Source organism: Carassius auratus, chromosome 31 (assembly GCF_003368295.1).
Source record: "Carassius auratus strain Wakin chromosome 31, ASM336829v1, whole genome shotgun sequence".
Classification (NCBI taxonomy): Eukaryota; Metazoa; Chordata; class Actinopteri; order Cypriniformes; family Cyprinidae; genus Carassius; species Carassius auratus.
The window spans coordinates 13,052,571-13,079,324 of record NC_039273.1 but is presented as its reverse complement, the minus strand read 5'-3'; the positions used below and the strand labels follow the sequence as shown (position 1 = coordinate 13,079,324).

Here is a 26,754-nt window from a genome sequence, read left to right as displayed (position 1 = left end):
ATGTGGCTGAAACAGGTAGCCTAGTGCATCCCAAACTTTTCAACATGAACATTTTAATATAACATTATAGTATTATGGCCTTTAGAAAAATGTTTTTTTAGGAGGTGGGGTAGTGCACAATAGGCCCCTGTGGCACGGCCCAAGCTTTTGTTCTTAATAGCATTTTTTTCCTTACATTACTTTTACTTTTATACTTTAAGTAGTTTTTTAAACCAGTACTTTTACACTTTTACTTGAGTAAAAAGCTTGAGTTGATACTTCAACTTCTACAAAAGTCTTTTTAAAACCTAGTATCTATACTTCTACTTGAGTAATGAATGCCAGTACTTTTGACACCACTGCGATACCTCTAGTGAACATTTCCATTGTTCTAAGTCATTTATTCTCTCGGTATCGTGCGGCATGCCAAGGGGCACCCACTGGCGTGCCTGTCTAACATTAACATTAACGTTACTCTAAGTACTTCTTATTTCAGAATCCTTAGTTTTCCATTTTTTATATAAACTCTGAGGGGGCTATGACAGAGTCCTGCTGCTGTTAAAATAATAAATGCAGGGAAGACCGCATGCAACAAAGGAATAACTAAAATGGGCACATTTGTGCATTCTTGACTGAGCATGTATAAGCAGTAAGATAAGTTTATTACAGGACCGATTTGTGCTTGAATCTTAACACAGCTGGTGATAAAGCAAGCAAGAATAATAACTCAAGGTTTGTTGTCTATTTGAGCTTAAATTTAACCTTCTAAAAATGTTATGGTATGGTACTAATAGCAACATGTTATGATAAATATGAATTCACTTCACTTCACTCACTCACTCACTTATAAAGAATCATGTTTAATGAGTTATTATAGACATACATAATGAAGAACTTTGGGGGAAAGGCTTAGATAACTGGCTTTCTGGAAGATTGAGCAGTATTACATATCATGTCAGGAATTTACTTTAGTTTAGACCAAACCCCCTATTTGGCTACATGTTCCCTGAAATCTGCTCTTTATGACAGAATATTTATGATTCACTCACTTCTAGCTCGGCTCTGGAAGTAAAGTGTTGATGTGGAAAGCTTATGAATTGCCTTTCTGATTTGGTCATTTAAGGGTAGAACACAACAAATAATGTATTTGGCATTGTACTGTGTGCAGTTCTTTAGTAAATGCTCTAAGACTTTGCTCACACTTGTTTTTCAGATCAGATCTTTAGGACTGATTCTCCACATTTCCTTTTGCACATGATAAAATCAGATGTTTCTTTCGTAGTCAGTAATTCAGTTTATGTACCATAGTAGTTTTTAGGAGAGGTGTGCATTGTTGTTTTAATGATGTGTGAGATGTCACTCATGTTGCAAAAACCAAACAAAACAGGCCTTGAGAGTCCATGCATTGACTGTAGAATGCAGTTAGAATGCCAATAAAAATAGTTTACAATAAAAAAAGAATGAGAAGAGCGATTGCAACACAAAGCTGTGCGAATGTATTTGTATTTTTTAACCTCATTTGAGTGAATGATTCATTCACTCATGAAGACAGTCACTTGCTTAGTTTCTGAATGAATCAGATGTTTTTATTGAATTGAGTTGTAATATATAAAAATATAGGAAAACCACAATAGGCCAGCACAAAAACGCGCTCAACAAAATATTCTCAAAATATCCCAATCCCAAATAATATTGCACACTCAGTCTAGAGAAAAGAAAGAACCGACAATTATTGTTATTGTTGAGAGACTGAAACTAAACAAACTAAGGCAGAGCTATTGGTACAGGTCAGTTCATCTGTAGGTTATGTATGGTCGTAAAACTGAGAGATTTGCTTGAGATTGAGTGTATTGTCTATTTCACAGGTGGAAGGGGGCAGCAAGGCCGCGACTGCAAAACTGCAGGCTGGAGATGAACTTGTCAACGTCAACAATATTTCTCTCAACGGCTACAGACAAGAGGCCATCTGCCTAATCAAAAGCTCCCACAAGACTCTCAGCCTGATAGTGAAAAGGTAATTGATACGCAACCTCACTTTTGGGCCGATTTACACCTGAGATTAAGACCTATCTGTGGAATCTGATCTTAAGTGGTCAAGCTACTTTCACCTAACATGAATCAGAGACTGTATAGGTTTTAAGGGGAGGTTCTCTGATTTTGTGACATCATCATGCATGCATCACTCTGTATGTCAGTGTGTTCTTGCACGTTGATATACAAGCGTATATCGTCGTTTGTTGATGAGAGTCTTAAACAAGGACTCTGGTGGAATGTTGTCCTGCACCACTTCACAAATGCTGAGTGAAAGGGGAGTTTTATTATGACGGGATGCTTATTTATGAAACTTTATTCGCCAGGAAGAACAGATCGCTGCGCGGGTCATACATCATTACACTATTTCTACGTCACTGCGCATGCACAGTTCTTTCCAGTTTCGGTTTTGAAACCATTCAAGTGTTTACATGTTCTCTCGCTCAGATTACAAAAGGAATAAACCACCCCTTACATTTCGATAAAATGTTAGTCTGAACTGGTCAATTCAGTCCGAATGACGCATTTACATGTGACTTTTTTTTTTAATTCTGATTGATCTTTTAGTCCTATTACGATTGAATTAGTAGAGTCCTTGTAAACGCAGCTAATGGAAGGATCTAGCTAGCAAAACATTTTGGACCCTGCTTACACTGGCATTCCATTCAGATGTCAAAAACGGATGTTAATGGCAGGCGTAAACAGGGTCTTTGACATTTCCTCATGTCAGTGGAAAGACATATGTGGTTGCTTATTGTTGTTGTTTTTGTTACATGTTAAAAGATGGATTGAATATTTTGAGCAGGATTCTTTGTGTTCCCATCAATATTTCATTGCCCTGTTAGGTAGAAACACCAATGAATAAATAGGTAGTGAGTGAGTGTAGCCTTTGGGGATTGGTGTTGTTTGCATCACTAGTTCATATGAAGCTTAGGGAGCCGTTGAATGCTTGATGGTCCAGTTCTGCCAGATCGCTTTCTAGCACTTATAAGCAAACACTGTGAGGTTGAGGAATAGAAAGCTAAAATAAAAATGTTTCATTTTAATTTTTCATTTCAGCTGTATACTAAAAGTAAATGCTTAAGTATTACTAAAAAATCTATCTATATATATATATATTTTTTTTTTTGTCATAAATTAATTGATTATTGACCTAGAATTTTAAATGTGTAATTTTCATTACATGAAAAACACGTTTTTATAACATCATTGAATTTGTATGAAAAATTTAATTGGTTATCATTTCTAAATACAGTATTTATAATATGGTACAGTCTGTGGAAAGTGAGAGTTAAGGGTTTCAGTCACATTTGTAGTCAGTGAACAAGTAGTTTTTTTTTTTGTTCCAGTAACATGGCATATTACTAAACTAATTGAAACATCAAATAGTGCATATTCTAGGGCTGCCCTCGACTAAAGATTTTTCTGGTTAACAAGTAGTTAGTCATTAACAGCATAAGTCGACTAATCACACATTTAGTAATAAACCATTTCAATCATGCTAATGAGCCTTTAATTGCCTACATAGCCAAATAAGAGCTCGAGCGCATGCATTAAGTTTTCCACAGCACACCGGCAGAAGTAATGATGATGAATGTGCCAGGGAAAAACACTAAGATTAAACTGCATTGTGGATGTGCCTGCATGCAAGTTTCATTTGGATTACATAGTGTAAGAATATTAGTTTTTTCAGTGTTTAATTGTTTCATTTGAAAGTAGGCATTTTACTCTCTATAGCAAGTGAGCGCACTGGCGCCTCCAGCTGTGAGCACGATACTGTTCAGTTCAAGCCATATTTGGGATCGATTAATGATAGCCAAAGGTTTGGATTTAAGTTAGGCCATCCTTAAAAATGTTCTTGTTTGCCGTAACCTGACCGTCTATTAAGGACAGACTCAAATGTATTTATTTATTTTTTGCTTTTAGTCTGACCAACTTGCCGGTTGTAAATTTGCGTTATGACTGACCAATTTTTTTTTTTTTATTCTTCAAAAAACTAATACAAAAGCAATAAAATAACATTAATTGTATTTTAGTAAGTATTGTAAATATATAAATTGCCTAGGCCTACATGCAAACGAAGGATACGTTCTTTCTTTTAAATGAAAACCCATGACGTCATCTATGTTTACAATATTGGTTAATGGATGTCACACTATGGCTTTTGCGTTCGCTTCGTCTCATATTCTCATTCATTGTCAGAGTCAATAGTTCACGCTTGGTAATGATGGCTGCGGCTGCAGTAAACAAAATGTTTGTGGTCACCATTCAAAGTCATACGGGTTCAGGCACTATAATACATCTAAAACATTTATTAAAACAGCTCGACAACACTTTAACTTGGCACGAAGTTCCGGAAAAACTGTGCACAGATCTTTTCCCATCCCTTGTCCTGTCTAGTCTAACCGTGACTGTGTCGACTGACTTACTAAAATGTTGGTGGAGGAAACCAAACTATTGAGGACTTGCTACAATTTGACCCATAAATCAAAGTGCTTTCTTTAAAATTGAAATTTCAAAGTGAGCCACCACCACCACTCAACAACACGAGGAATGCAATTTCCATCATGATGGGCCAGACGAAGACCCTGAAAGACCCGATCCTACCCGAAACTACTAGCCTTCCTGTTAACATTAGAAGCTAACTTCAATATTGTATGAGTATGGAATTACATTTGCTTCAATAAAAATGAACAAAACTTTATAAAACAGAACGTAACTTTTTCAGAAACTATCAAAAATATGCCATTACAAAAGAAGAAAAACACATTGAAAATGAAAAAAATTAACACAGTTGCACAAATGTAACAGGCTCTTCAAATATGCTTCATTCTTTGTTAATGTTTTTCAAAGATTAGTTTTTTGCTGATTGTGGATTCTGAATGGATAGTGAGCTTTTGATGGACAGGTGCTCTCTGATTGGGAAGTAAAGACACCACTCAGTGGCGCCAGAGAGTGGCGCGCATATTGGAAAGCTCTCGCGGTGATTTGTATTACTAAATATGTAAATAATATTTGACATTCGATCGGCTCGGTCTGTAAAGATGAGCTCTTGTCCTTCAAGGCAGCTTGAAGTAAGCTTGTGTTACTGAATGACAATAATTACCCGCAACAAACTGTACCACACTGTAAGATGAAAAACTTGTATCGATGTTATTGGTTACTTCAGTAACACAAGCTTACTTCAAGCTGCCTTGAAGGACAAGCGGAGGAGGAAGACAATACCACTCCATGTCTCTCCTGAGAGCTCATCTTTACAAACTGAGACGATCGAAGGTCAAATATTATTTACATATTTAGTAATACAAGGCATGACGTATTGCATACAAATCACTTTTTTTTTTTATTAATGCAGAGAACAATAACATTCAAAAGTATAAACGTACATCACATAATATCAACCACAAAAAAAAACACTAAAGAATGAAATAGAAATAAAGTAAAGAGGGCCAAAATCTAAACAAAATTACACATGATCAAAGGCAAAGTAAATTCTAACAGTCCTTATAGCTTTCTTATTAGTAGATACTGAGATTACATTCAAATAGTTTTCCATTTCTTCTAGAGAAACAGAGAAGACTAGCCGTTAAAGATCTGTCCATCACGGACTGCGTGACCACACAATTTCCTGTGGAATTTTTTTTTTCCTCTGCAACTAAGCAGCTCATAAAAATTTGGTCGACCAAGCCTCTTCTCGTCGACTATTGGGGGCAGCCCTATTCTGTACCCAGCCATCCTTCCTGTTTCTACTGACGTGGTCAAAAACTAACGTTAAAGTGAGCAGACATTGTTTTCACTAATAACCTTCTATGAAATTTCTATTTGATGTAGTTGATTTGCATGCGGGTTGGAAGTGATGTTCTCAGCCAGTGGACACTGCTGGTAAAGAGCACGTGTTGACTCTGTGATGCAAATGAAGTGATTTGGTCCTGATTCATGCGTCTGATTGTTATCAGTATTCTCAGGACTTCTGCTCTTTTCTAACTTCAAACACGATGTGAGATGTCACATTGAAAGCAATGTAAGCATATGTTTACAGAAACACTTACTTTTGGTGAGAAATTAATGAGTTAGTTTCAGGTTTGATTTTATCTTGTCTATGTAGAAAAATTTGCATTATGAAAGGCACAGTATTCTTCTGTTAAAGAAGCATTACACAGGGCTTAATGATCTCCGGTACCATGCCGGATCTCCGCCGTGCGGTGTTTGGTTGCGGGAAAAAAACGTTGTCCTACATTTAAAAACATTTGTTGATATCACGGTCGAGTTCATGAGTTCACCTGCCAATGTATGAGAGCCACACAGCTTTCATTCTTAACCAAACTAACGTTACTTGCCAATCAGAAGTTTTTTCTTTTATAAACATGAGATGCACATTAGTTGATTATTGGAAAAGAAGCCTGGGTTTCAAGCGTGACGCATTGAAAAAGCTGCGAGGCGCAATGGTCAGAGATTTCCATCTAGCTTCATATTTACGTAGAAAATATATTTTAAAAAGCAGCGGAGCTTTGTAAACCGTTTATAGTAATCAAGTCATCTCCATAAGAACAATACGATTGCCAGAATTTCCGGGATTACTGAAAAGGTCCTGTTCACACATGATCTTTTAACTGTAATTTACCAGTAAAGACTGTGTGTGTAGAAGGGTGAAAAACTCTTACTCTACTTATGCGGTGAGTTTGGGTTGCTTAACGTTCATCTAGGTAAACCCACTTGATTTGTAACGTAAACCATTTAAACCTATGCCAACAGAGGAGAATGCATCAACATATTTCTAAAAATGCAATTTAATGTACATCTCAATTTCAAAATAAAAGTTACTGACCTAGCATGTGGCCAAATATAAAAATTTAATGGATTTAAACGTCATTGAATCACATGATACATGACCAGGCCGTTGGTGCCCTCTGCAGGTATTTTTTTTAATTTAGACAAAACCATGCACTTGGTTTTGATACTTTTATTTGAGGCCAATTATTATTGCCTCATTGTTACTTTATATATAAATATAGACAGATATTAAAGCCTGTTTTTCCTCACTTGTCAAAATAATCAGATTATTAGTTAAGCACTAGATTAGTTAAAACATTTCAAAATACAACTGCATTTTTTTACTTTTTGTGATTTTAAAAGACAAATATTTTGTCATTTGAAAATTTTCTTAAATTTCTTAAAGTATTAAAACATTGTCTTTTTCTAGTGAATCAAGTATCTGCGTATTGTCACACACCTAGTGTCTAAGAGAGTGATAGCTCATAATTTTGCATGTGTATGACATAGCTTTCATTCCTCAGGTCAATCATATATTTATGAAAAAAAAATCAGTTTGAATAAGGCGATATCTTTGCCCTAGTATCCTTTCAAATGTTAAAATTGCCATTCTTTGCATGTGCTGCATTTTATTTGTACCCTTTTGTTTTATTAGTTTATTTATCAGAATTTTAAAGATAATAACAATTAGGGCTGGGCGATGTATCAAATATTAGTGATAATATCGTAATTTTCTTTCTCGACGATGTAAAATTGGAAGATATCGGGAATATTGAATATTTCAAATTCAAGCATACTTTCTCAAAAGAATGCGCCGAACATTAAAAAAAGGAACATGTAAATGCGGACTGATCTACATGAATCTACTACAAGCTTTCATGAGAGCAGTTGCCAGATAACAAGAGTTTAAATCCCAGAATTAGAACTGTGCTGTTAGAATAGATCAATTTTCTGCCCGGCATTTGGTTATTTTAAGCAGTCTGCCAACAATGCTTACTCCCCATTGATGAAGCGCCACCAATGATTGATCTGAAAACACTAACAAGCTGAAGTTTAGCAATCTAATTAAAGTGTTGTTTAGCCGGTCTGTGTTCTGTCATGAGATCTCGACTGTAGATCGCTGCATAAATGCACTTACTCAACCATTTGGAACTACTATTAGGCTCTTTCACTGTTATATTTACCAGTTTTTATAATATAGACAGAGAGAGTGCAAAAATCTTTGGTATTCTCATATATATATATGTGTGTGTGTGTGTGTGTGTGTGTGTGTGTGTGTGTGTGTGTGTGTGCTTCAGCAATTAGCTCCCCATCTAAGAAGGTTTTTAGTAGGGCTGCACGATGTGCCGTTTAAGCATCGATATCACGATGTATGTATATATGTGTGTGTGTGTGTGTGTGTGTGTGCTTCAGCAATTAGCTCCCCATCTAAGAAGGTTTTTAGTAAAGTTGCACGATGTGTCGTAGGGTGTGCGATGTAGGCTGTCGTAGTTGATCCGTTATTCATTAACTGTACGGGCCAGCTGCTCCCCGGCCCTTGATGAATGTGATTCGCGAATGTGAGAGCGTCGCACTCTCTCCGCACTTTCACTGTCTTCAAACAACTCTCCCTCGTGCATATTAATCAATTGACACAATGGTGTTGATGTTTAAATCATTTAAAATGAGAATGTAAGTGTGCTCACCCCATTTTTGTTTGTAAGAAAAAATAAGATTAAATTTCATATCGCAATATATATAGCAGAAAAATAAAATATCGCAATGTCATTTTTTCCCAATATTTTGGAGCCCTAGTTTTTAGTGTCAGTGGGGATATAGTTTCATGCCACAGAGCTTTTCTCAAAACTGCAGAAAGTTGACAGACTTGTGCTTAACTAAAAAATTTGTAAAAAAAAATCTATTAAATACTTATCCCAGTTTAGTTATTTCCCCAGTTGCATCGTTTAAATTGTGAATTGCATGAATGAAAAAGTTGACAGAATGTACTTTCTGTACTTGTTTTGCATTACATCAGTTACATATACAGATCTTCATTTAATAAAGAGCAGTAAGTGATCACTTGGTCTCGATTTTTTAAAACTGCTTAAATAAGCGGTTCAATCTAAATTTATTTTTTTTAATGGGCAAAAGAAAATCATGTTTTTTTTAAATTATTTAAATGCAAATGCAAACATATCGAGATATATATTGAATATCGTAAAGAGGTTGACAATATTGAGAGATTAATTTTTTAATATATATAAAAATTTTATTAACTCTTTAAGTTACCAGTTCTTGAAGCATTTTCGCATTTGAATGTTTTTGTTGTTATTTGAACTGTAGTTTTCTGTATTAAACTGTCTGTATCTTTCCTATTTTATATTAATTTCCTAGTTTTTAATTTACTATTCTTTCTTTTGAACAATTTCCGACATTTCATGTTTTAGATTGTAGGTCATCTTGTGTTCTGTCAAGGACTAAGCTAACTAGCAAATTTGATATCAAAAGCATACTAAATGTTACATGTGTTTGCACCATATTGTTGTGAGTAACCTTTCTTGGTATTGCTGTTTCAAATATCCCATCATAATCTGTAGTCTGAGTCTGTCAAGGGCTAATGGCAATGGCATATTCGTTACTAATTAGTTTCAAGGAAAATCATTTTCTTTTTTTGTTTGCCAAATCACCCTGTGTCTGAATCCGCAACACCCAAACCTGGAAAAAACCTCAGGCTCAGGCTTTTGCTTTAACCCCTGATTATATTGGCTCATTGCAGTTGAAGAGGAGCAGGCTGGTTAGTCCACTTCTTTGTGTGCCAAACACTGTCCCCTTTGTCTCAGCTTGGCCTATCTGGAAAACACTAAGTGCATTTGGTCACATTACAGCGTAACTGCTAAACAAACAATGTCATCTAGGGAGAAAAACTGCCTGTGTTTATCTATTGGACAGAGTCATTACAGCAGGTTTGCCATGTGATAGAAGGTGACTCTGATCCTACTTTAAGGTGACTTGAATATCTATTGACGATTCACAGTAGTTGTAGTAGAGTTATGAATTTAAAGCTCTGTTTGATTCAAAGCTAAGATTAAACCCACTTCTCTTCTCTCGGCAATGAATTTTTTTGGCATGTGCATTTTTTTTTTACTGTAGTAATGTTTATTGTAGATGGGAAATAAAATGGGGGTTGTGTATGGTGACATCAAAACCAAGGATTGAGTCACGGTTTCGTGTCTTCAAAAGTGACATGAATGCGGTCCGATTAGGCAGTCAGGGAAAGGTGGTTGACATTGTTAAACAGACATGCAACTCCTCACAGGCTGTTCAGTTGAATTAGAGTAATCACAAAAGAATGCAGGAATGTTTTGTGAAGTGATGTTTGGATTTTTAAACCAAGAGAACCTAAAAACTCAAGTGGACAAAAATATTTTTATTATTTGCAGCTGTGATTATATTGTGCATACATTTTTCTGTATTTTCCTGTGCCTTTAGTGGATCATTTCATTGGGTGATGAGTCAGAATTAGCAAACAGAGAGCAGATAATAAATCATTGCTGGACCACAGTAGAAGGTGGGCCATGGGTGGGCAGTGTGCAGACTCATGCGTTTAACAAGAGGTGTAAATCTAATTTAAAATGGCTTTGAATGGTTGTCATTATAGATAGCCAGATTCTACATGCTCTTGTACAGTTCAAACATTCGGGAGCCGTGAATCAAATAAAAAGTTATTTTGAATTTTCTCTCTATCTCTCTCTCTCGCTCTCTCTCTCCCTCTCTCAATTTATATATATAAAAATCTGAAAAGTATCATTGGTTTCCACAAACATTTTCAGCATATCAGATTTAGGTACTAAACAAAATACAGTAAAACACAGATTTTTAGTACCAGACAAAGCTTTGTGTTGATTAGGGCTGCAAGATAAATCACATGCGATTATTTAATGTGCATCTTGTCAGTAAAGCCGGTTCTGTAATCAGCGGTAAATAAAGCTGCGCAAAACCATAATCATATTTTGCGCATATTTTGTGCAGCTTGTCAGTGAACAACGGCTCACTGACGAGCTGAAAATACCACTGAAAATACCACATTTAATAACATGTTTTTACTCCAAACTCACTTCATTACATTAGTCGAGTGTTTGAAATAAATCCTTCTGTTAGATGATGTGACTTCTATCTCAGAATAAGGAACGCAACATATTTCATTATATAATATGCAATGCCTTTATCACTGCTTAGAATACACTTTTTTATATAAAGAAAAGTATAATAATTTGTTGTAGTCATGTGTTTATTGGTTACGTTTAATCGATGAAAGCAGTTAAATCTTCTTTTTATTCAGCTGCAACATTTTCTGGGTTTCTTCTGATGGGCGTATTTGGGGTTTCCATGTGAGAGCACCCTCTGGCCTCTGGGTGGAGATAAGTTGTAGGTTGTAAATGCAGGTGTTTTGAGCATAAGAGACTTCTTTTAAAAACATTTTGAAAAATCTTGCTGTCCCCTAAAAATTTGAATGGTAGTGTATCAATATATTTTTTTTTTTTTTTTTTTTTTTTTTGTGCAAGTAAAAATCTGAACTATGGGGTTCACTTACTAAAATACTTTTTAAATTAAAACACTATTTTGTGTTGTCAGCATAACAGTCAGTTTGAGTGAAAAGCTTTCATTAAATGTAAAACTTATTTTAAAGTGAATAAATAATACTTGATTCCCAGATTTGCAAAGTGGTCTTAAGTCTTTTGAACCACACTGTATTACAATACATATGTACATTTAACAAATAAAATACTTTTACATCACTCCACCCACACCCTCATGTTGCTTTAAAAACCTGTCATGGCAGGTGTCATTGTCATAATTCTTCATAAATGCAAGAAAAATGTCGAGTCAGCCAGAGGCAGATCACTGGGTGGTGCCCAGAACGACCCTGAGCCCGGCTCAATCTTTACCATTATGGTGATGTGGGGCTTGGACCGTGTGCTTTTTGAAAGAGATTGCATGTCTGAAAAAAGGCCTAAACAAATTAAGCCTTTGACTATGAAATGAGGAAATGGGAAGTATGTAGGCGGTGCCAGTTTTGCATACTCTGACTTCATTTGAAACTAATACGCATGAGCTGGAGATAGATTGTTTAGTTTGGCATGGCCAAGGCACTGGACAAATAGAAAACATTACATTTATGGTGGAACAAGGCCATCTGTATGCCTGGATACATCGTTCAATGTCATAAATTTTTTCCTAACTAAAATATTTTATACAAAGAAATGAACAGTACTAAAGTGTTTAAAAGGGATCACATGAGATGAAGACTCGTACAGTGTTATTTTAGTATAATGTATATACTATTTTAATATTTATTAATATATTAAATTAGCTTCTATTTTTATATCTTCAGTTTCCATTTTAGTTTTAGTATTTTTGATATTTACTTTTGTCTCTTTTATAAATTTTTAGTTTTTTTTAATCACTTTATTTTTTTATTAACTTTAGTACTTCTGCATGAACATATTTTAGTTCCCAAGGCAAAATTTAAAAATGTTCATTTAATCTATTTTAAGATGTTATGTTTTACATTTAACATTTGTATTTCATATTTATTTTTATTTTTATTAGCTTTATTTAAATGAACAATTCGTAATAATTTTATTTTTATTAGAGCTGTTCCGATACCCTTTTTCTCTTCCCGATACTGATTCCGATACCTGGGCTCAGGGTATCGGCCAATACCGAGTACTGATCCGATACCTGGGTGTGTATCTGTATATACAGCTGTATAAACTACTAGCCCTGTGTAAATTGCTAAAATTATCTTATGGTGTGCTTCAGACTTATCCCTTAATAAAACATGAACAAATACATGGTGAACTACTGTATTTATTACAGTATTTTTATTATCTGACATGAATTTGACAGTAATATTATTTATTTTCTTAAGCGAAAAAGAACTTCAAATGCAGCCAAAAATCTAACACCGCAAACTAAAAAATAAATTTTAGTTTTACAATATAACTGTATAAAAAACTGCAACAAATGAGTCTAGGAATATAAAAAAATTATATATTAATCAGATAATCTCTTTACAACAAAACAAGTAAAAAACAAGCAACCGTCTAGGCATAATTTTTATTATCAATAGAGACTAATTATTATTACTACATAGAGACATAGCTAAATCTACTGTAGGCTACAACAGTAGCTTAACATATTGTCAATTTACTCACGTTAAACCGAACATTTATTTTGATAGGTTGCCATGAAGATCTTTGAGTGTCTGTGTTTATGATATGACAGTTTTGTCAAATTAAACGGTAAATTCTCATGAAGTGACGGTTTATGCGTTCGTGTCCTCATATAGTGACACATGGCAGAGAGTAAAAATCAGCGAGCTCCCGCGCATCTTCGCCCGTCACCCACAGAGATGTAGAATTTGCAGGAGTAATATTTAAATAGTATTTTGCAATTTAATATTCACAGACACTAGTATATATTTGGCTACAGTCTGGAGCCCTGTGCTTAGACTAACACGGAAGTGACTGCATTATATGCGGGTACCGAATATACTTGGTATACGCTGGTATCATCCTATTTTTACATTTTCAGCACCGACTTGGTAGTGAAGTGCCAGTACTTGTGTCATCACTAGTCGCCGTTTTATTGTCTGGTTGGTCAAGTCTGAAATACTGCTAAACAGCGGACATACTGCTGACCACTGATCTATAATATAGAAGCGGCTTCACTGTCTGTTGGCAGTTTAGAACGCGATGAGCGATCCAGTCATATTTACATCAGTGCTGCTAACACGTTTTCATTTATTCTTCGCTTCCCTGAACAGGGGTTGCTTGTAGTAACACAGCACAACTTCAAAGCTAGCGGTCATAACTAAGAAAATGGTATCGGATCGGTATATGGGTTCATGTACTCGCCGATGCCAGAATTTGTTGTGGTAGCGGTGATATTTCCGATACTAGTATCAAAATCGGAACAACTCTACTTTTTATTTAACAGTGCTGTCATATCAGTAGTAGGGCTGGGACAATGCGTCGAGGTCATCGTTGACATCGACGCGCAAAATATGCGCATCGATTCGTCGATCTGTTTTAATGTCTCGAAAAAACGTTTGCAAAACGTTTACCTTATGTGCGCTGAATATACGCAATGGCCGGATCAACATTCTGTCCAACGTTATATAACCAATCCAGGGGTTTTTCTGCATTGATTTATTTTTTTTTGGCGGCTGTCAAAGCCTTATTTGATCGATGAGTGATGTAGAATAGAATGACTGCTGCGCCTGACAGGCCGCGTACAAGAGAGAGCCCCGGCTGCGCTCGCACTCACAGTCTTCTTTTTCTTCAGTAATCTAGGCCCTATGTGTTCAGTAAGCTTGTTTCAGTAAGCTATGTGTTTTCAAGGCTTCAATGTTTTATTGAATGTTATCTCTATACAAGTGCAAAGTAATGCATTCTTAGTCAGTCTTTTATTTTGTTTTTTGTTGCTTTTATTTTAATAGCAATAAACATATATTGCAATGTTAAGGAATTCATGTTTTTTTTCATTCAGATATGTAAATCAACATGTATAAATTGTTAGTAGTCAATTAATGGGGAGATAATCGAAATTGAATTGGTCTGGAAAAATTAATCGTTAGATTAATCGATGCATCGAAAAAATTATCGCTAGATTAATCGTTTAAAAAAATAATTGTTTATCCCAGCCCTAATCAGTAGTCTAATAAAAGCCGTTTTATTTTAGAATAAGCAGGTCTGTTCATGGGAGGCTGCCATTTTGAGATCACATGACCAGCCCAGTGCTATTCACTTTTCACTGTTTCCATGAATGAATGTAAACTTTTGCTTGTGTAATAAATCATTCATTGCTATCTGTGAATTTTCTACAGAGTTACTGGTAACTAGAAACATTTGTAATTGGTTTTGCATGGATTGGTTTTTAATGCATGACTCAGCATTTTTTCTTAACCATTATATTTACACAGTAAAATATTGGGTAATACTGATGAACTACATTTAACTGTTTTTTACGCATTCCAATTTTTTATACAATGATTGTAGTTTGCCATAGTAATACAAGTGATAAATGTCCCACAGTGATTAAATAGATTAACTAACCTAAACGAACATGATAACTAAACTCTTGTTGGTGAATGAAACACCAAATATTGTCACTTGATATTGTCAGTTGATTGTTTCTGTGAATGCCAGTGTGCCAGGATGCCCCACTGAGATGGTAATCTAACTACATAGATATTGGGATTATGGTCAGTGTGATTAAAATGTGATTTGGAGTCTGCTGCTTGTGGATTAGATAACTCATCCACACTTTTACAGATTTTCTTGTCTGGTGCTAAAATAGGAGCTATTTGATTCTGTAAGTACTGTTACTTAAAAAGTGTGGAAATTGTAATGCAAGATCTATCTTCGGTCAGCAGGCACCTAGTTTCTAAATTATTTTGGGTTTTTCAAAGTTTGAATTTGGCTTTAAAAAATTTTCAAGAAATTAAGTCTATTCTGTGAGTGTACATGATGTTTTAAGCAAAAGCAGGATTTAACCCTGACAGAAATGGATGTGGATGGTGCAGATACGCAATAACAAGAGGGCAAACTCATTAGAGTGTAGTTTTAGACAGCAATACCTTACATCTTCTCAGCTGGCTGCTTCATTGAAAAGTATATGCCAAGCAGCAGTTTCATCTGGGATGCTAGCCTTTAGTGCTGAGTTTTAAAGAAAAAGCCACATCTGGTACTGGTGAATAAGAAGAAGAGATTCAAAGGGGTAAAATAACATTTTGACTATAAATTATTAGAAAAGAGTTTCAGAAATGGACTGTCTGTTAGAAGAACCCTACAAACCAATAGCACAGATGTGCTACAGAAAACATCAGATGAACTTGAAATAATCTGGGTGCTGGTTTTACTGTAGTTTTTGAACGGTTTAATACTCTTTCATAGTTTAATATATGATTTCATGACTGTTCCTATATTTCACAATACTGGGCCAAAAAAGGGTGAGAACCATTGTTCTATTTAGAGATGTACCTACAGATTACTCAAAGAAAGAGTCAATAATTCTCAAAAGTATAATTTTCAAAAAAAGTCTTAAATCATATTATTTGTGCATGCTCCACATGAATATTGTGGTTGTTGGGTTCAGAAACAAACAGTGACTTCACATAAAGTCCTTGAAACAGTGAAATATAGATGAGAGGAGGCAGTCATGTGACAGATGCGTGTCTGGAGTGACGATCAGAGTTTCTCTGTTGTGACTGATTCAAAGAAATCTTTTTGTAAACTGTTATTGTTTTAGGAACCTCTGCCAACTGGCTTGTCTTGAAATGACCTTGAATTCCCCGGTGAAACTGTCAAAGAGAATGTTTATCTCTGTGATTCAGATTTGGTCATTCTCATAAATCTTCTCTGGGTTTTCTGTGAAGTTTTGTTGATTTGTTTATTTACTATTCTCAGAAACCTTGTTTGGAAAAAGACCTCGGGAGAGCATTTTTAATTCATCACAGCTTATTGACAATAACAGAGGGTGTTTTTTCTGTTTTCTAACTGAGATGTGTTCGAATGCTGTATTGACATTACTGACCCAAGAGACCTTTTGTTATGAACCGATCATTCAGAGGCCAGTCCTTCAAGCCAGCTTCTCGCATAGATCGACTACTGCCACCTAGTGGCCAAGAGCCACAACACAATTATTGATTGTGCCTCTAACAAAATGGTCAGACAGTAGAATCTATTGTATGGAAAAAGCTGAACATTTTGTGTGATAAGTCCTTTATGCCTTATGTGGTGGGGAAATCAAAAATCTTTAGTGCCACTAGCTTAAATAAAAAGGACAATACAAAGATTCAAAGATTTGTTTTTAACGAGCATATCCCTTTAAATGAATAAATACAGAGTGAGTCTGTGTGTGTACAATGCTATTTTTATGGGGTGTTTTTTTCTCTCAAAAAACATTAGTTTATACTTCAGAATACTTCTATTCAGCAAAGACACAAATTGATCAAAAGTTATAATGCTACAATATATATATATATATATATATATATATATATATATATATATATATATATATATATATAATTATTATTATTATTATATATATTTTTTTTTTTTTATCCTGCTCTTTTGAGCTTTTATTCATTCCTTCTATTCTAAAAAGTCTAGAACTGTCATTTTATAATAATAGGCTATTTCACAATATTGTCAGTTTTACTTCAATATGGATCACACACATTATATATATATATATATATATATATATATAGAGAGAGAGAGAGAGAGAGAGAGAGAGAGAGAGAGTTATTTTATATATTATATAGATATTCTATTTTATATATTTTGCAGGTTAACAATGTTGTGAACTGGTATTGTAGATGGAATGAACCTAGGGTGACCAAAGCTAAGAAAAATAGCTCTTTTCATTCCTTGAATTTTTGGACCTGTGTTGACATTTGTGTTACACTTCCTGTAAGCTTTCTGTTAAAGGAAGATAAGAATCCACATCCCTCTTGCAATAGACCAACTGTCAGTAATTAATGATTTTCCCAGGATACAGCTGGAATGAGTTTATTTCTTCCATTTGCTAAAGTACAGACTTTGGATGCAGCATTGTTCCAAAAAAAACCTGCTTAAAATAGGACATTAACCTTTTTCCTCCCTCGTTTATTAAGAACTTGCATATATATTTAGCTATTAAACTGCATCTAAAGGACTAAGGATGTAGCTTTAAATGTTAAAGTGATGCATTAAGTAATTGCTCCTCAAGGACGTATATTGCTGTGCCAAAATGTATGATCGCAATGTGATCCCTATGCTTCTGCACAATAGCGTAATAAAGGTGTGTGGCTTTGGTGACAAGAGCTGTGTCATTCTGAGCTTCAGAATCCAATTAGTACTAGTAAATCTCTCCTATAGCATTAACTGAGGGAGGATGACTTGAACTTGAACACCACAGCAGGGGTGGAGTCAAATCATCCGTGTATGATTTAAAGAGGTCCTCAGTGATCCAGTTAAACTGCTTTCTTGTTTTCTTAATTTCACACTGCAACTTTAGAATTCGAGCCATCTAAATGCCAAAGTGATTTTTAATTAGAAATGTCATGTGGTGCTAATTCTTGATCCACCCTCTTTTAAAATGGTTTGTGGAACGGTCCATTGGCGAGGTGAGTCGACACCCGTGAGTTAGACACATTTCATCAGGAAGAGCTGCTGTTTTCACAAGTACTTAGTTTAGGAGGAAAAATCAAACACGGATAAACACAGTAATGGGAGCTGGTCTTTGAAGCACATCATGACTGAATCAAACCAGATGCTGTAGTGGGATCAGACTTTTTGTACAGGTGATATTGAGGTATGTTAAGTTTTGAAATGTTGAAAGGTTGCCATACATTTTCAGTTTTGTAGTGAATGGATTTCATGACTTAGATGTACAATATTTTACTGTTTTATTGCACTTTGAGTCAAGGCTGAAACAAATACTTGAGAAATCAGACTGATTTGTTTCAGTGCTTTTTATTTGAAAAAAAAAAAAAAAAAAAAAAAAACAATATCTCAGGTCATATTTTCACAAAAGGTGGGTTGGCTTTATAGGAAGCAAAATCAACCAATAATTCGGACAAGCTCCTACAGTATTGTTCAAAATAATAGCAGTACAATGTGACTAACCAGAATAATCAAGGTTTTTCGTATATTTTTTTATTGCTACGTGGCAAACAAGTTACCAGTAGGTTCAGTAGATTCTCAGAAAACAAACGAGACCCAGCATTCCTGATATGCACGCTCTTAAGGCTGTGCAATTGGGCAATTAGTTGAATTAGTTGAAAGGGGTGTGTTCAAAAAAATAGCAGTGTGGCATTCAATCACTGAGGTCATCAATTTTGTGAAGAAACAGGTGTGAATCAGGTGGCCCCTATTTAAGGATGAAGCCAACACTTGTTGAACATGCATTTGAAAGCTGAGGAAAATGGGTCGTTCAAGACATTGTTCAGGAGAACAGCGTACTTTGATTAAAAAGTTGATTAGAGAGGGGAAAACCTATAAAGAGGTGCAAAAAATGATAGGCTGTTCAGCTAAAATGATCTCCAATGCCTTAAAATGGAGAGCAAAACCAGAGAGACGTGGAAGAAAACGGAAGACAACCATCAAAATGGATAGAAGAATAACCAGAATGGCAAAGGCTCAGCCAATGATCACCTCCAGGATGATCAAAGACAGTCTGGAGTTACCTGTAAGTACTGTGACAGTTAGAAGACGTCTGTGTGAAGCTAATCTATTTTCAAGAATCCCCCGCAAAGTCCCTCTGTTAAAAAAAAGGCATGTGCAGAAGAGGTTACAATTTGCCAAAGAACACATCAACTGGCCTAAAGAGAAATGGAGGAACATTTTGTGGACTGATGAGAGTAAAATTGTTCTTTTTGGGTCCAAGGGCCACAGGCAGTTTGTGAGACGACCCCCAAACTCTGAATTCAAGCCACAGTACACAGTGAAGACAGTGAAGCATGGAGGTGCAAGCATCATGATATGGGCATGTTTCTCCTACTATGGTGTTGGGCCTATTTATCGCATACCAGGGATCATGGATCAGTTTGCATATGTTAAAATACTTGAAGAGGTCATGTTGCCCTATGCTGAAGAGGACATGCCCTTGAAATGGTTGTTTCAACAAGACAATGACCCAAAACACACTAGTAAACGGGCAAAGTCTTGGTTCCAAACCAACAAAATTAATGTTATGGAGTGGCCAGCCCAATCTCCAGACCTTAATCCAATTGAGAACTTGTGGGGTGATATCAAAAATGCTGTTTCTGAAGCAAAACCAAGAAATGTGAATGAATTGTGGAATGTTGTTAAAGAATCATGGAGTGGAATAACAGCTGAGAGGTGCCACAAGTTGGTTGACTCCATGCCACACAGATGTCAAGCAGTTTTAAAAAACTGTGGTCATACAACTAAATATTAGTTTAGTGATTCACAGGATTGCTAAATCCCAGAAAAAAAAAATGTTTGTACAAAATAGTTTTGAGTTTGTACAGTCAAAGGTAGACACTGCTATTTTTTTGAACACACCCCTTTCAACTAATTGCCCAATTGCACAGCCTTAAGAGCGTGCATATCATGAATGCTGGGTCTTGTTTGTTTTCTGACAATCTACTGAACCTACTGGTAACTTGTTTGCCACGTAGCAATAAAAAATATACTAAAAACCTTGATTATTCTGGTTAGTCACATTGTACTGCTATTATTTTGAACAATACTGTATATTGCTATGGTGATGAGAAGCTGTGTTCTTCTATTTTAGTTGCTATGACACCTGTTACATCAGCAGCCTGTGAAAGTGAAAGGTACATGGGAAAGATAGTGCTCAGGGATTTGGCTGCCTAACCAGAAATGGTTTTAACACTATTAGTGCTAGTTTTGGTCCTAATCTCCACACAAAGTAGCTACAAATTTCTACTCTAAATATGTGTCATTTAAATTGCTTACTATAATTCACTTATTCATTGTGATTCTTTCTCAAACAATTCTGGGTTGAACCATTCATCAAATTCATCTCAAAGTATTCTCATTCCTTAATTACTAATTACTTACTTAATTCTTATAATTACTTCATAATTCATAAGTAATTTTATGATGCATAATGAAAGCAATATTCACATGAGTACCACTTTTTCTGACTTTTTAAGTTCGATGATTAAAGTGTAAAAATATCAGGGCTAATCAAAATATAAACTAGATTCAAAAATGTATTGTAAAAGAGTAAAAAAAAAGGTTGTCATGTGATTTGTGTTTTCTGAAAGAAACCAGGTTAATGTCTCATTGATTTTTTTTTTAAAATTAGGTCAAATGGTTTATTTTCTTCTGAAGAATGAATGTATTAATTTAAATTCACGCTGTTTATTTAATCTCAGTAATTTATCAGTTCACTGCAAGGTAATCCCTGTTTTCAGTCTATTGTAATCAATAGGGCTGAAATGATTAGTCGACATTATCAACAACATCGACAATAAAAAATTGTCGAGAAATATTTTTGTTTTCGATTAGTCGTTTTATGTCATATGAACTAATGTAAGCCTGCAATAACGCGGTTTGACCAGTGTGGCGCTGTAGTGCAAGACTAATTCAGTTCTCCTGATGCAAATTAAGAAAAGACGAAGCAGCGGCGGCAGCAGTGTTGCCAATTTGGGGATTTTGTCACCAAATGTAGCTACTTTCTCATTGTAGGTGCAATTTTTTTTTTTTAGGTTCTTTATTTTTTTACTTGGCCACACCCTGCTGTAGGCCTGTGACCTCTCATGTTTGCTCTCGATCATGCCAATGAGTGTCCACATTGAACACACCAGTACGCTATGCCTGCCATGACGCGCAACAATTTCATTGATTACATCTACTCAATGCATGAACATCTTATATATATATATATATATATATATATATATATATATATATATATATATATATATATATATATATATATATATACTTACCTAATTTTCCTGTATTTACTTTATTTTCATATTTAGCAACTTTTTGAGGGTGGTTCTAGAGATTTTCTGAGGGAAGGGATTGGCAACACTGGGTGGCAGTGCTTCAGAGCAAAGGCAGCCAAACCTGGAGCCGCTGTCAATAACAAAATAAACACATAAAAAACTGACAACGATCAGTGAGATGTGGATGTTTGCACAAGCTCTATAGTTCATTACTCCAGTAAGTCACGTCACATCACATTTATTTATTTAGTACTTTATGCAATAGCCTTAAATCAAGCAGCTTTACAGTATTATTAAACATGAAAAACTTAGTTAATGACAGTTTCAGTTAGCTCACAACTTGACTTTCTGTTATAAAGCAGCTAGCAAATGATAAAATATTTGTATTAGTGGGGGGGGGGGGGCGTTCTAGCTCAGGACTGTTTTGATTATCATAATCCTATGAGGTATTTTAAGAGCGATTATGTTGTGAATATTAGTTTATCCAAAAAATAAAACGTCATCACTTAACCTTTATTTTGTTTCTTTTAACCAAGTATATTTTAGTTAATTAAATAATTAAATGGTGAATAAGAGAGTTTCTCTGCCATTTCATTTTGTGTGCTAAATATATTTTTGTATAAACTAATTGTATAACTGTAATTACATATGACTTTCAAAAGCTGAAGTGATTATCTTTTATTTGTTAGAATATGTATAACTAAATATTTTAACTAATTGCAAAAGCTGAATAATCAAATGTCTACTCATTAACCAGCAAAATAATCGATGATTAGTCGATTAATCATTCTAGTAATCGTTAGATTAATTGGATATCTAAATAATCGTTTGTTGAAGCCCTAATAATCAGATGTTGATCCACAGGTCATATTAAGTCTCTTGGAATGTAAAATTTTGCACAGAAGCGTTTAGTCTCCTGTACTTACTGTTTCCAAGAAATCTTGGCATGGAGCAATGAATTTAGAGTCCTTTGGTCACCTAAGTCTGACTTTTCTTGCTTCTTACACTTTTAGCTGAGGTTAGACCAAGGGCATCCTTAATCACATCAACATGCAGGAAACCCTGAGTAAGCAAGCCATGAATTTATTGTTCGGCCCTAATAGTAGTATGTTTAAGTTTAAGAAATGCTTTAAACTGTACAGTAATCTTAGTACAGTACAGTATATCCAAATAAGAGAGACGCAGCTGTGAACCTAGCAGTGGGCTAGACGGCTATTGGTTTTTTTGGCTGGTATGATATGCAGCTCAGGAATGTGCCTGTCATTACAGGCACCTCACGGTTGGCCTCTCCTGGCCCTGTATTAGCGGGCTAATTGAGATGCGTTCTGAAGAAGGGCTTTGTGCAGACACTCTACAGCCAGATGAATAACTGACTCCAATGCAGCCAAAATTGTAGCGGTATCCCCTTCTGTCCAATATGACATTGCACAAAGTGTGATTTCCATTAGATGGATCAAAGCCAGATGGATCAGATAATATCTTGTTGGACATTTCACTGAATATCTCTTCTTACATTTACTTTCGACTCTTTGAATAACAAAAGCTGACAGGATCGTTTTAGAATGGGTTTTCTTTCTAAAGTAAGAGCTTTACAAATCTCTACAAATTTACAAATATTTTTGCCTGCTTTACCTTTTTGAGGCCACAAGAAAAATGCTATGTTTATGAGAGCGTTAGTTCCTGGGAATGGCCTCATGTCTGGAATGCATGGATGAGAAGTCAGTTCACAATAGATCATTGTGAAAGATTTTGTAAAAGCCCGCCCATCAGGCATAGGCCAAAACAATTCTGTAATCTTCTTGCCTGTCACCAGACCACTTTTTAATGCCAAGAAAAGGTTTAATTAAGCACGAAACTTTGTAGGTCAAGCTTCGATCACAGTCAAGCTTCACTCTTGAGATATCTGGTTTACGAAGCAAACAGGTTGATTATTTGAGATCTCTAAACTTGTTTTACCCAGATGGCTTTTGTCAGACCTAGAGTGATCTACTGGTCACATGATCTGTTTCGGGGGTTGGGAGGGTTATGGCTTGAGGTCAGTGGTCATGGTGATGTCAAGTGCCGTCAGTGAGTAGGGCGCCTCAATAGTAAACTCTGGTGTTGTGCAGTCCAGAGCCACTACTGAATTTTCACTGTTGGATTGATCAATTTATGAAAATAAATGTTTTTCCTCATCTGATCATGTTTTAAAATAAAACCGTTTTTTTTTTTCAATGTAATTCTATTATTATCTTTTTCACTGGTTTCATTCCACTTCACAAACTAGTGGACTTAAGACTGCAAAAATCAACCTGTTGCCATAGTAATAGAAGAAACAGGATCGCTGCACAAGAGGGGTTCAGTGAGAACATTTGGCCCTCTCGACTGCTCATTAGCATACCATCCCTGAGCCAATAGGAAAACAGAAGTTGCTAGATTGCTTCAAGGAGGCTGGCTATGACAACAGCTCTATCCTCATTCCCTCCCCCATTCCTTCCCGGGGTAAAATCACCATAATCCCTGTAGAGATCTGCCCTGACTGCAACACTCACACAGGCATTGGAAGTCGATATGAGAGTGTATATGCTAAGGTCCATATGATCAGCTCTCTATATGGGGCTCCTCAAAGCTACTTTTTTCTGTAGTCTTTCATATGGAAGAAGTGGATGGTTGAAAAGACTCACACTGTGGTCCGGGACCGGCCGTCTATGGAGGGCCCTTTGTCCTGGCCTGTCTTTGATGTGAATGTGGAATGCACTGCCTGGGGAGTCCATTGGAGCAAACCCGGACTCTCAGTACCATTTCATCCATCAAAGCATCTCAGGTCTGCTCTTTTAGGAATCTGTTTGGTAAACTTCCTTGCTTGATGGACCATCTGGTGAGTTTAGAAGTTTACGTTTTCTAGTCTGTTTTCATCTGCCGTCTTTGTCTCACACCTGTTGTTGTTCCTTTGCTTTTATCTTGGCATCTGTTTAGTCTTCTCTTATTTGACTGTTTGTGAAATCTAAGCTTTGGTGCAGCTTGTCCCTCAGACAGCTCGGGCCATGTGTAAAGGAGTAGATAGCATGTTAACTTGACCTCCTGAAACCTGTTGCATTTATCTTGGCAAACCAAAATCAACCTTTGATGTTTTTCAAACACTGCATCAGATCCTAACCATTTTATAAGTATACAATAGTTTTTTTTTTTTTAGGGGTGTCCCCGACTAAGGATTTTCATAGTCGAAGCAGAATTTTAGAAACTTGCTCATATTCGACTGATAGTCGAATCATATGTTTGGGGGCGGGGCAAAATACATTAAGTCAAGTCAGACAATTACCAGCCATAATTACTGATGTTAACACACAGGTAAAATGTGTATCAAATGCCTCACAGATACAACCGGGGTAAATAATGTTTTTTATGTTTTGATTAAAATATAGTTAACACTAAACATCAGCGATACCCTAACAATTCACAATTTTTACATTAGTGCTCTCATTATAAATTTGGCCTATATGACAGTAGTTATTAATGTTCTCCATTTCTGTTTTGAGAGGCATGCGCTGAAGATGACCAGTGGAGTGACGCATTTGATAGCAAGTTTTTAATCAATGGGATTAAACTCATACTTTCATGTAGAATACATTTCGTTATTTACACAACATAACGTTAATATTAGGATTTATAGGCTTTCTGCAAATAAGGGCCCGAATTCACATGAACGTGTCGGCGTGGCTCTGAATTAACTAATTTTGTGGACGCGTTCTTCACGAAACAATGTGCAGAAACACGGCAGCTGAACTCAAAAAATTCACAGCATTTTATTATCATGGTGTTCTCATTATAATGGTATGTGTCTGACAGTCCCAGTCATAGTTATTAATATTCTGCTCTGTAGCTTGTCCTGTAGCTGCGCGCTGAAGATATATCACTGTTGTACTACAATGAAGCACTTGACTGAACCAAACACATTTTATATCAGATAAATAATATATTAACGATATATATCCACCGGCTGAAATGTTTTGAAATCGCTTGTGCCCTACCTGTTCGAAAAAATCCAGTCTCTGCCTGTGTCAGTTTGAGTCTTGGTAAAGTTTTAAATCCATGCCGCCAAGATGTTCCTCTGTCGGTCACAGATTATGGAAAGTGAAACATAATTCTGTAGGGGTGGTTGGATTTATTCACGCACTTTAAAATATTTTTATTTGAAGCTTCTTTCTTTTCAGATTCTTATTCACGGTTTTATTATAATAGGCTGTATATTAACTTATTGGGAGAAAACCGCAAGTTCTATGTGAAATCAGACATTAGCTCCACCATATTGACAGAATGGCATAATCATAACAGTCTGCAAATATTCGACTGATATTGGTAGTCGAATCAGGCTCCTCGAATCGAAGCATCGAATCGTCGACTATTTGGGGTCACCCCTACTTTTTTCCCCTTTCAAAAGCTTGCTGATTTTTCATGTAGGTGTCTTTTGAACACTTTTTTTTCATATTTGATCATTCTATGAATAAGATTTGAATGTTAACTCTTTACCCAAACTGAATGATTTGCTTCGAGCTTTGGAATAGGTTGTTGTCTTTTTGTTGTCTTTTCAGAAGCGATTTGTTTGGTTTTGAACATGCCTTATTCTGAAAACATTGGTGGAGGACTTTCCCCTCCGGACCCCCCTCCTTGGCCTCTATTCCGCCTGGGTGCAACTGATTCAGACCACTGGCATATCTGTGCTAGACCAGCTGTAGCCCTGACAATGCGTCTAATGGAGAGAATGTCATTAGCATCTGAATAGCAAGCACCATGTGTGGCGGGCACATACACACTTGAAACTTTTACACAGAAAAAGAGAGCAGCCTTGAGCGAAAGCAAAGGGTGTCTTTTGGGCCACTCTGTCCATAATTTGCTTTGCTCTTCCTCCATCTTTTTAATCTGTGACAGAGATGTTACATGTACATCTTTTTATAGACAACATCAGCTTGGTTAGCCAAAGGTGGTATAAGCAAATGTTTTGAAGTCAAAAATATTTGGGTTAGCATAGTAGTTTTTATTTTCCTAGTATTTCAAAGAATGTCTATTACTGTTTACTGGCTAGAGGGTGACTGGCACTTGATCTCATGGTCTAATGGAGTAGCACTGCATGTTATGACTGTTGTTCTAACCCCTCCAGTCTCATGCAGAGTTGCACAAGCTTGGGTTTTAGACTCTTGGAAATTCAAGGAGATGGATTTCTGTTTTTACAGTCCTATCACTAAACCAAACAACTAGATTTCAGAAATGGCAGGAATGTTTTGACTCTAAAAACTTAAAAGGTCACAGGTCAGGTATGGGTGGACTCTTTAGTTTAGCGAGATGTTGGGCAACATCCTGAGGAATGTTTCATGCTAAACTCATTGGTGTAAAAGAAGTGGAAGCACATCTTCAGACAAGACATCCTAGAAAGAGTTCGAAAAGTTTAACTTTTTTACTTTTTCTCACTTTTGGCACATTGTTACATGAAGTGGTAGTTTTAAACCTCAACCACAAGA

General features: G+C 35.8%; 1 protein-coding gene across 11 annotated transcripts in view; it reads left to right on the top strand.

Annotated features, from left to right (window-relative positions):
• LOC113050578 (protein Shroom2) overlaps positions 1–26,754 on the top strand; it is a 58,754-nt gene that overhangs the window by 16,855 nt on the left and 15,145 nt on the right. For 5 of the 11 annotated variants that reach the window (XM_026213684.1, XM_026213674.1, XM_026213676.1 and 2 more), the window contains one exon: positions 1,845–1,993. In XM_026213684.1, coding sequence (XP_026069469.1) covers positions 1,845–1,993 — 149 coding nt within the window. Of the gene's footprint in view, positions 1–1,844; positions 1,994–17,978; positions 18,127–23,727; positions 24,120–26,754 lie in introns of those variants that run through there. The other 6 variants (XM_026213678.1, XM_026213679.1, XM_026213680.1 and 3 more) reach the window with 5 other exon arrangements.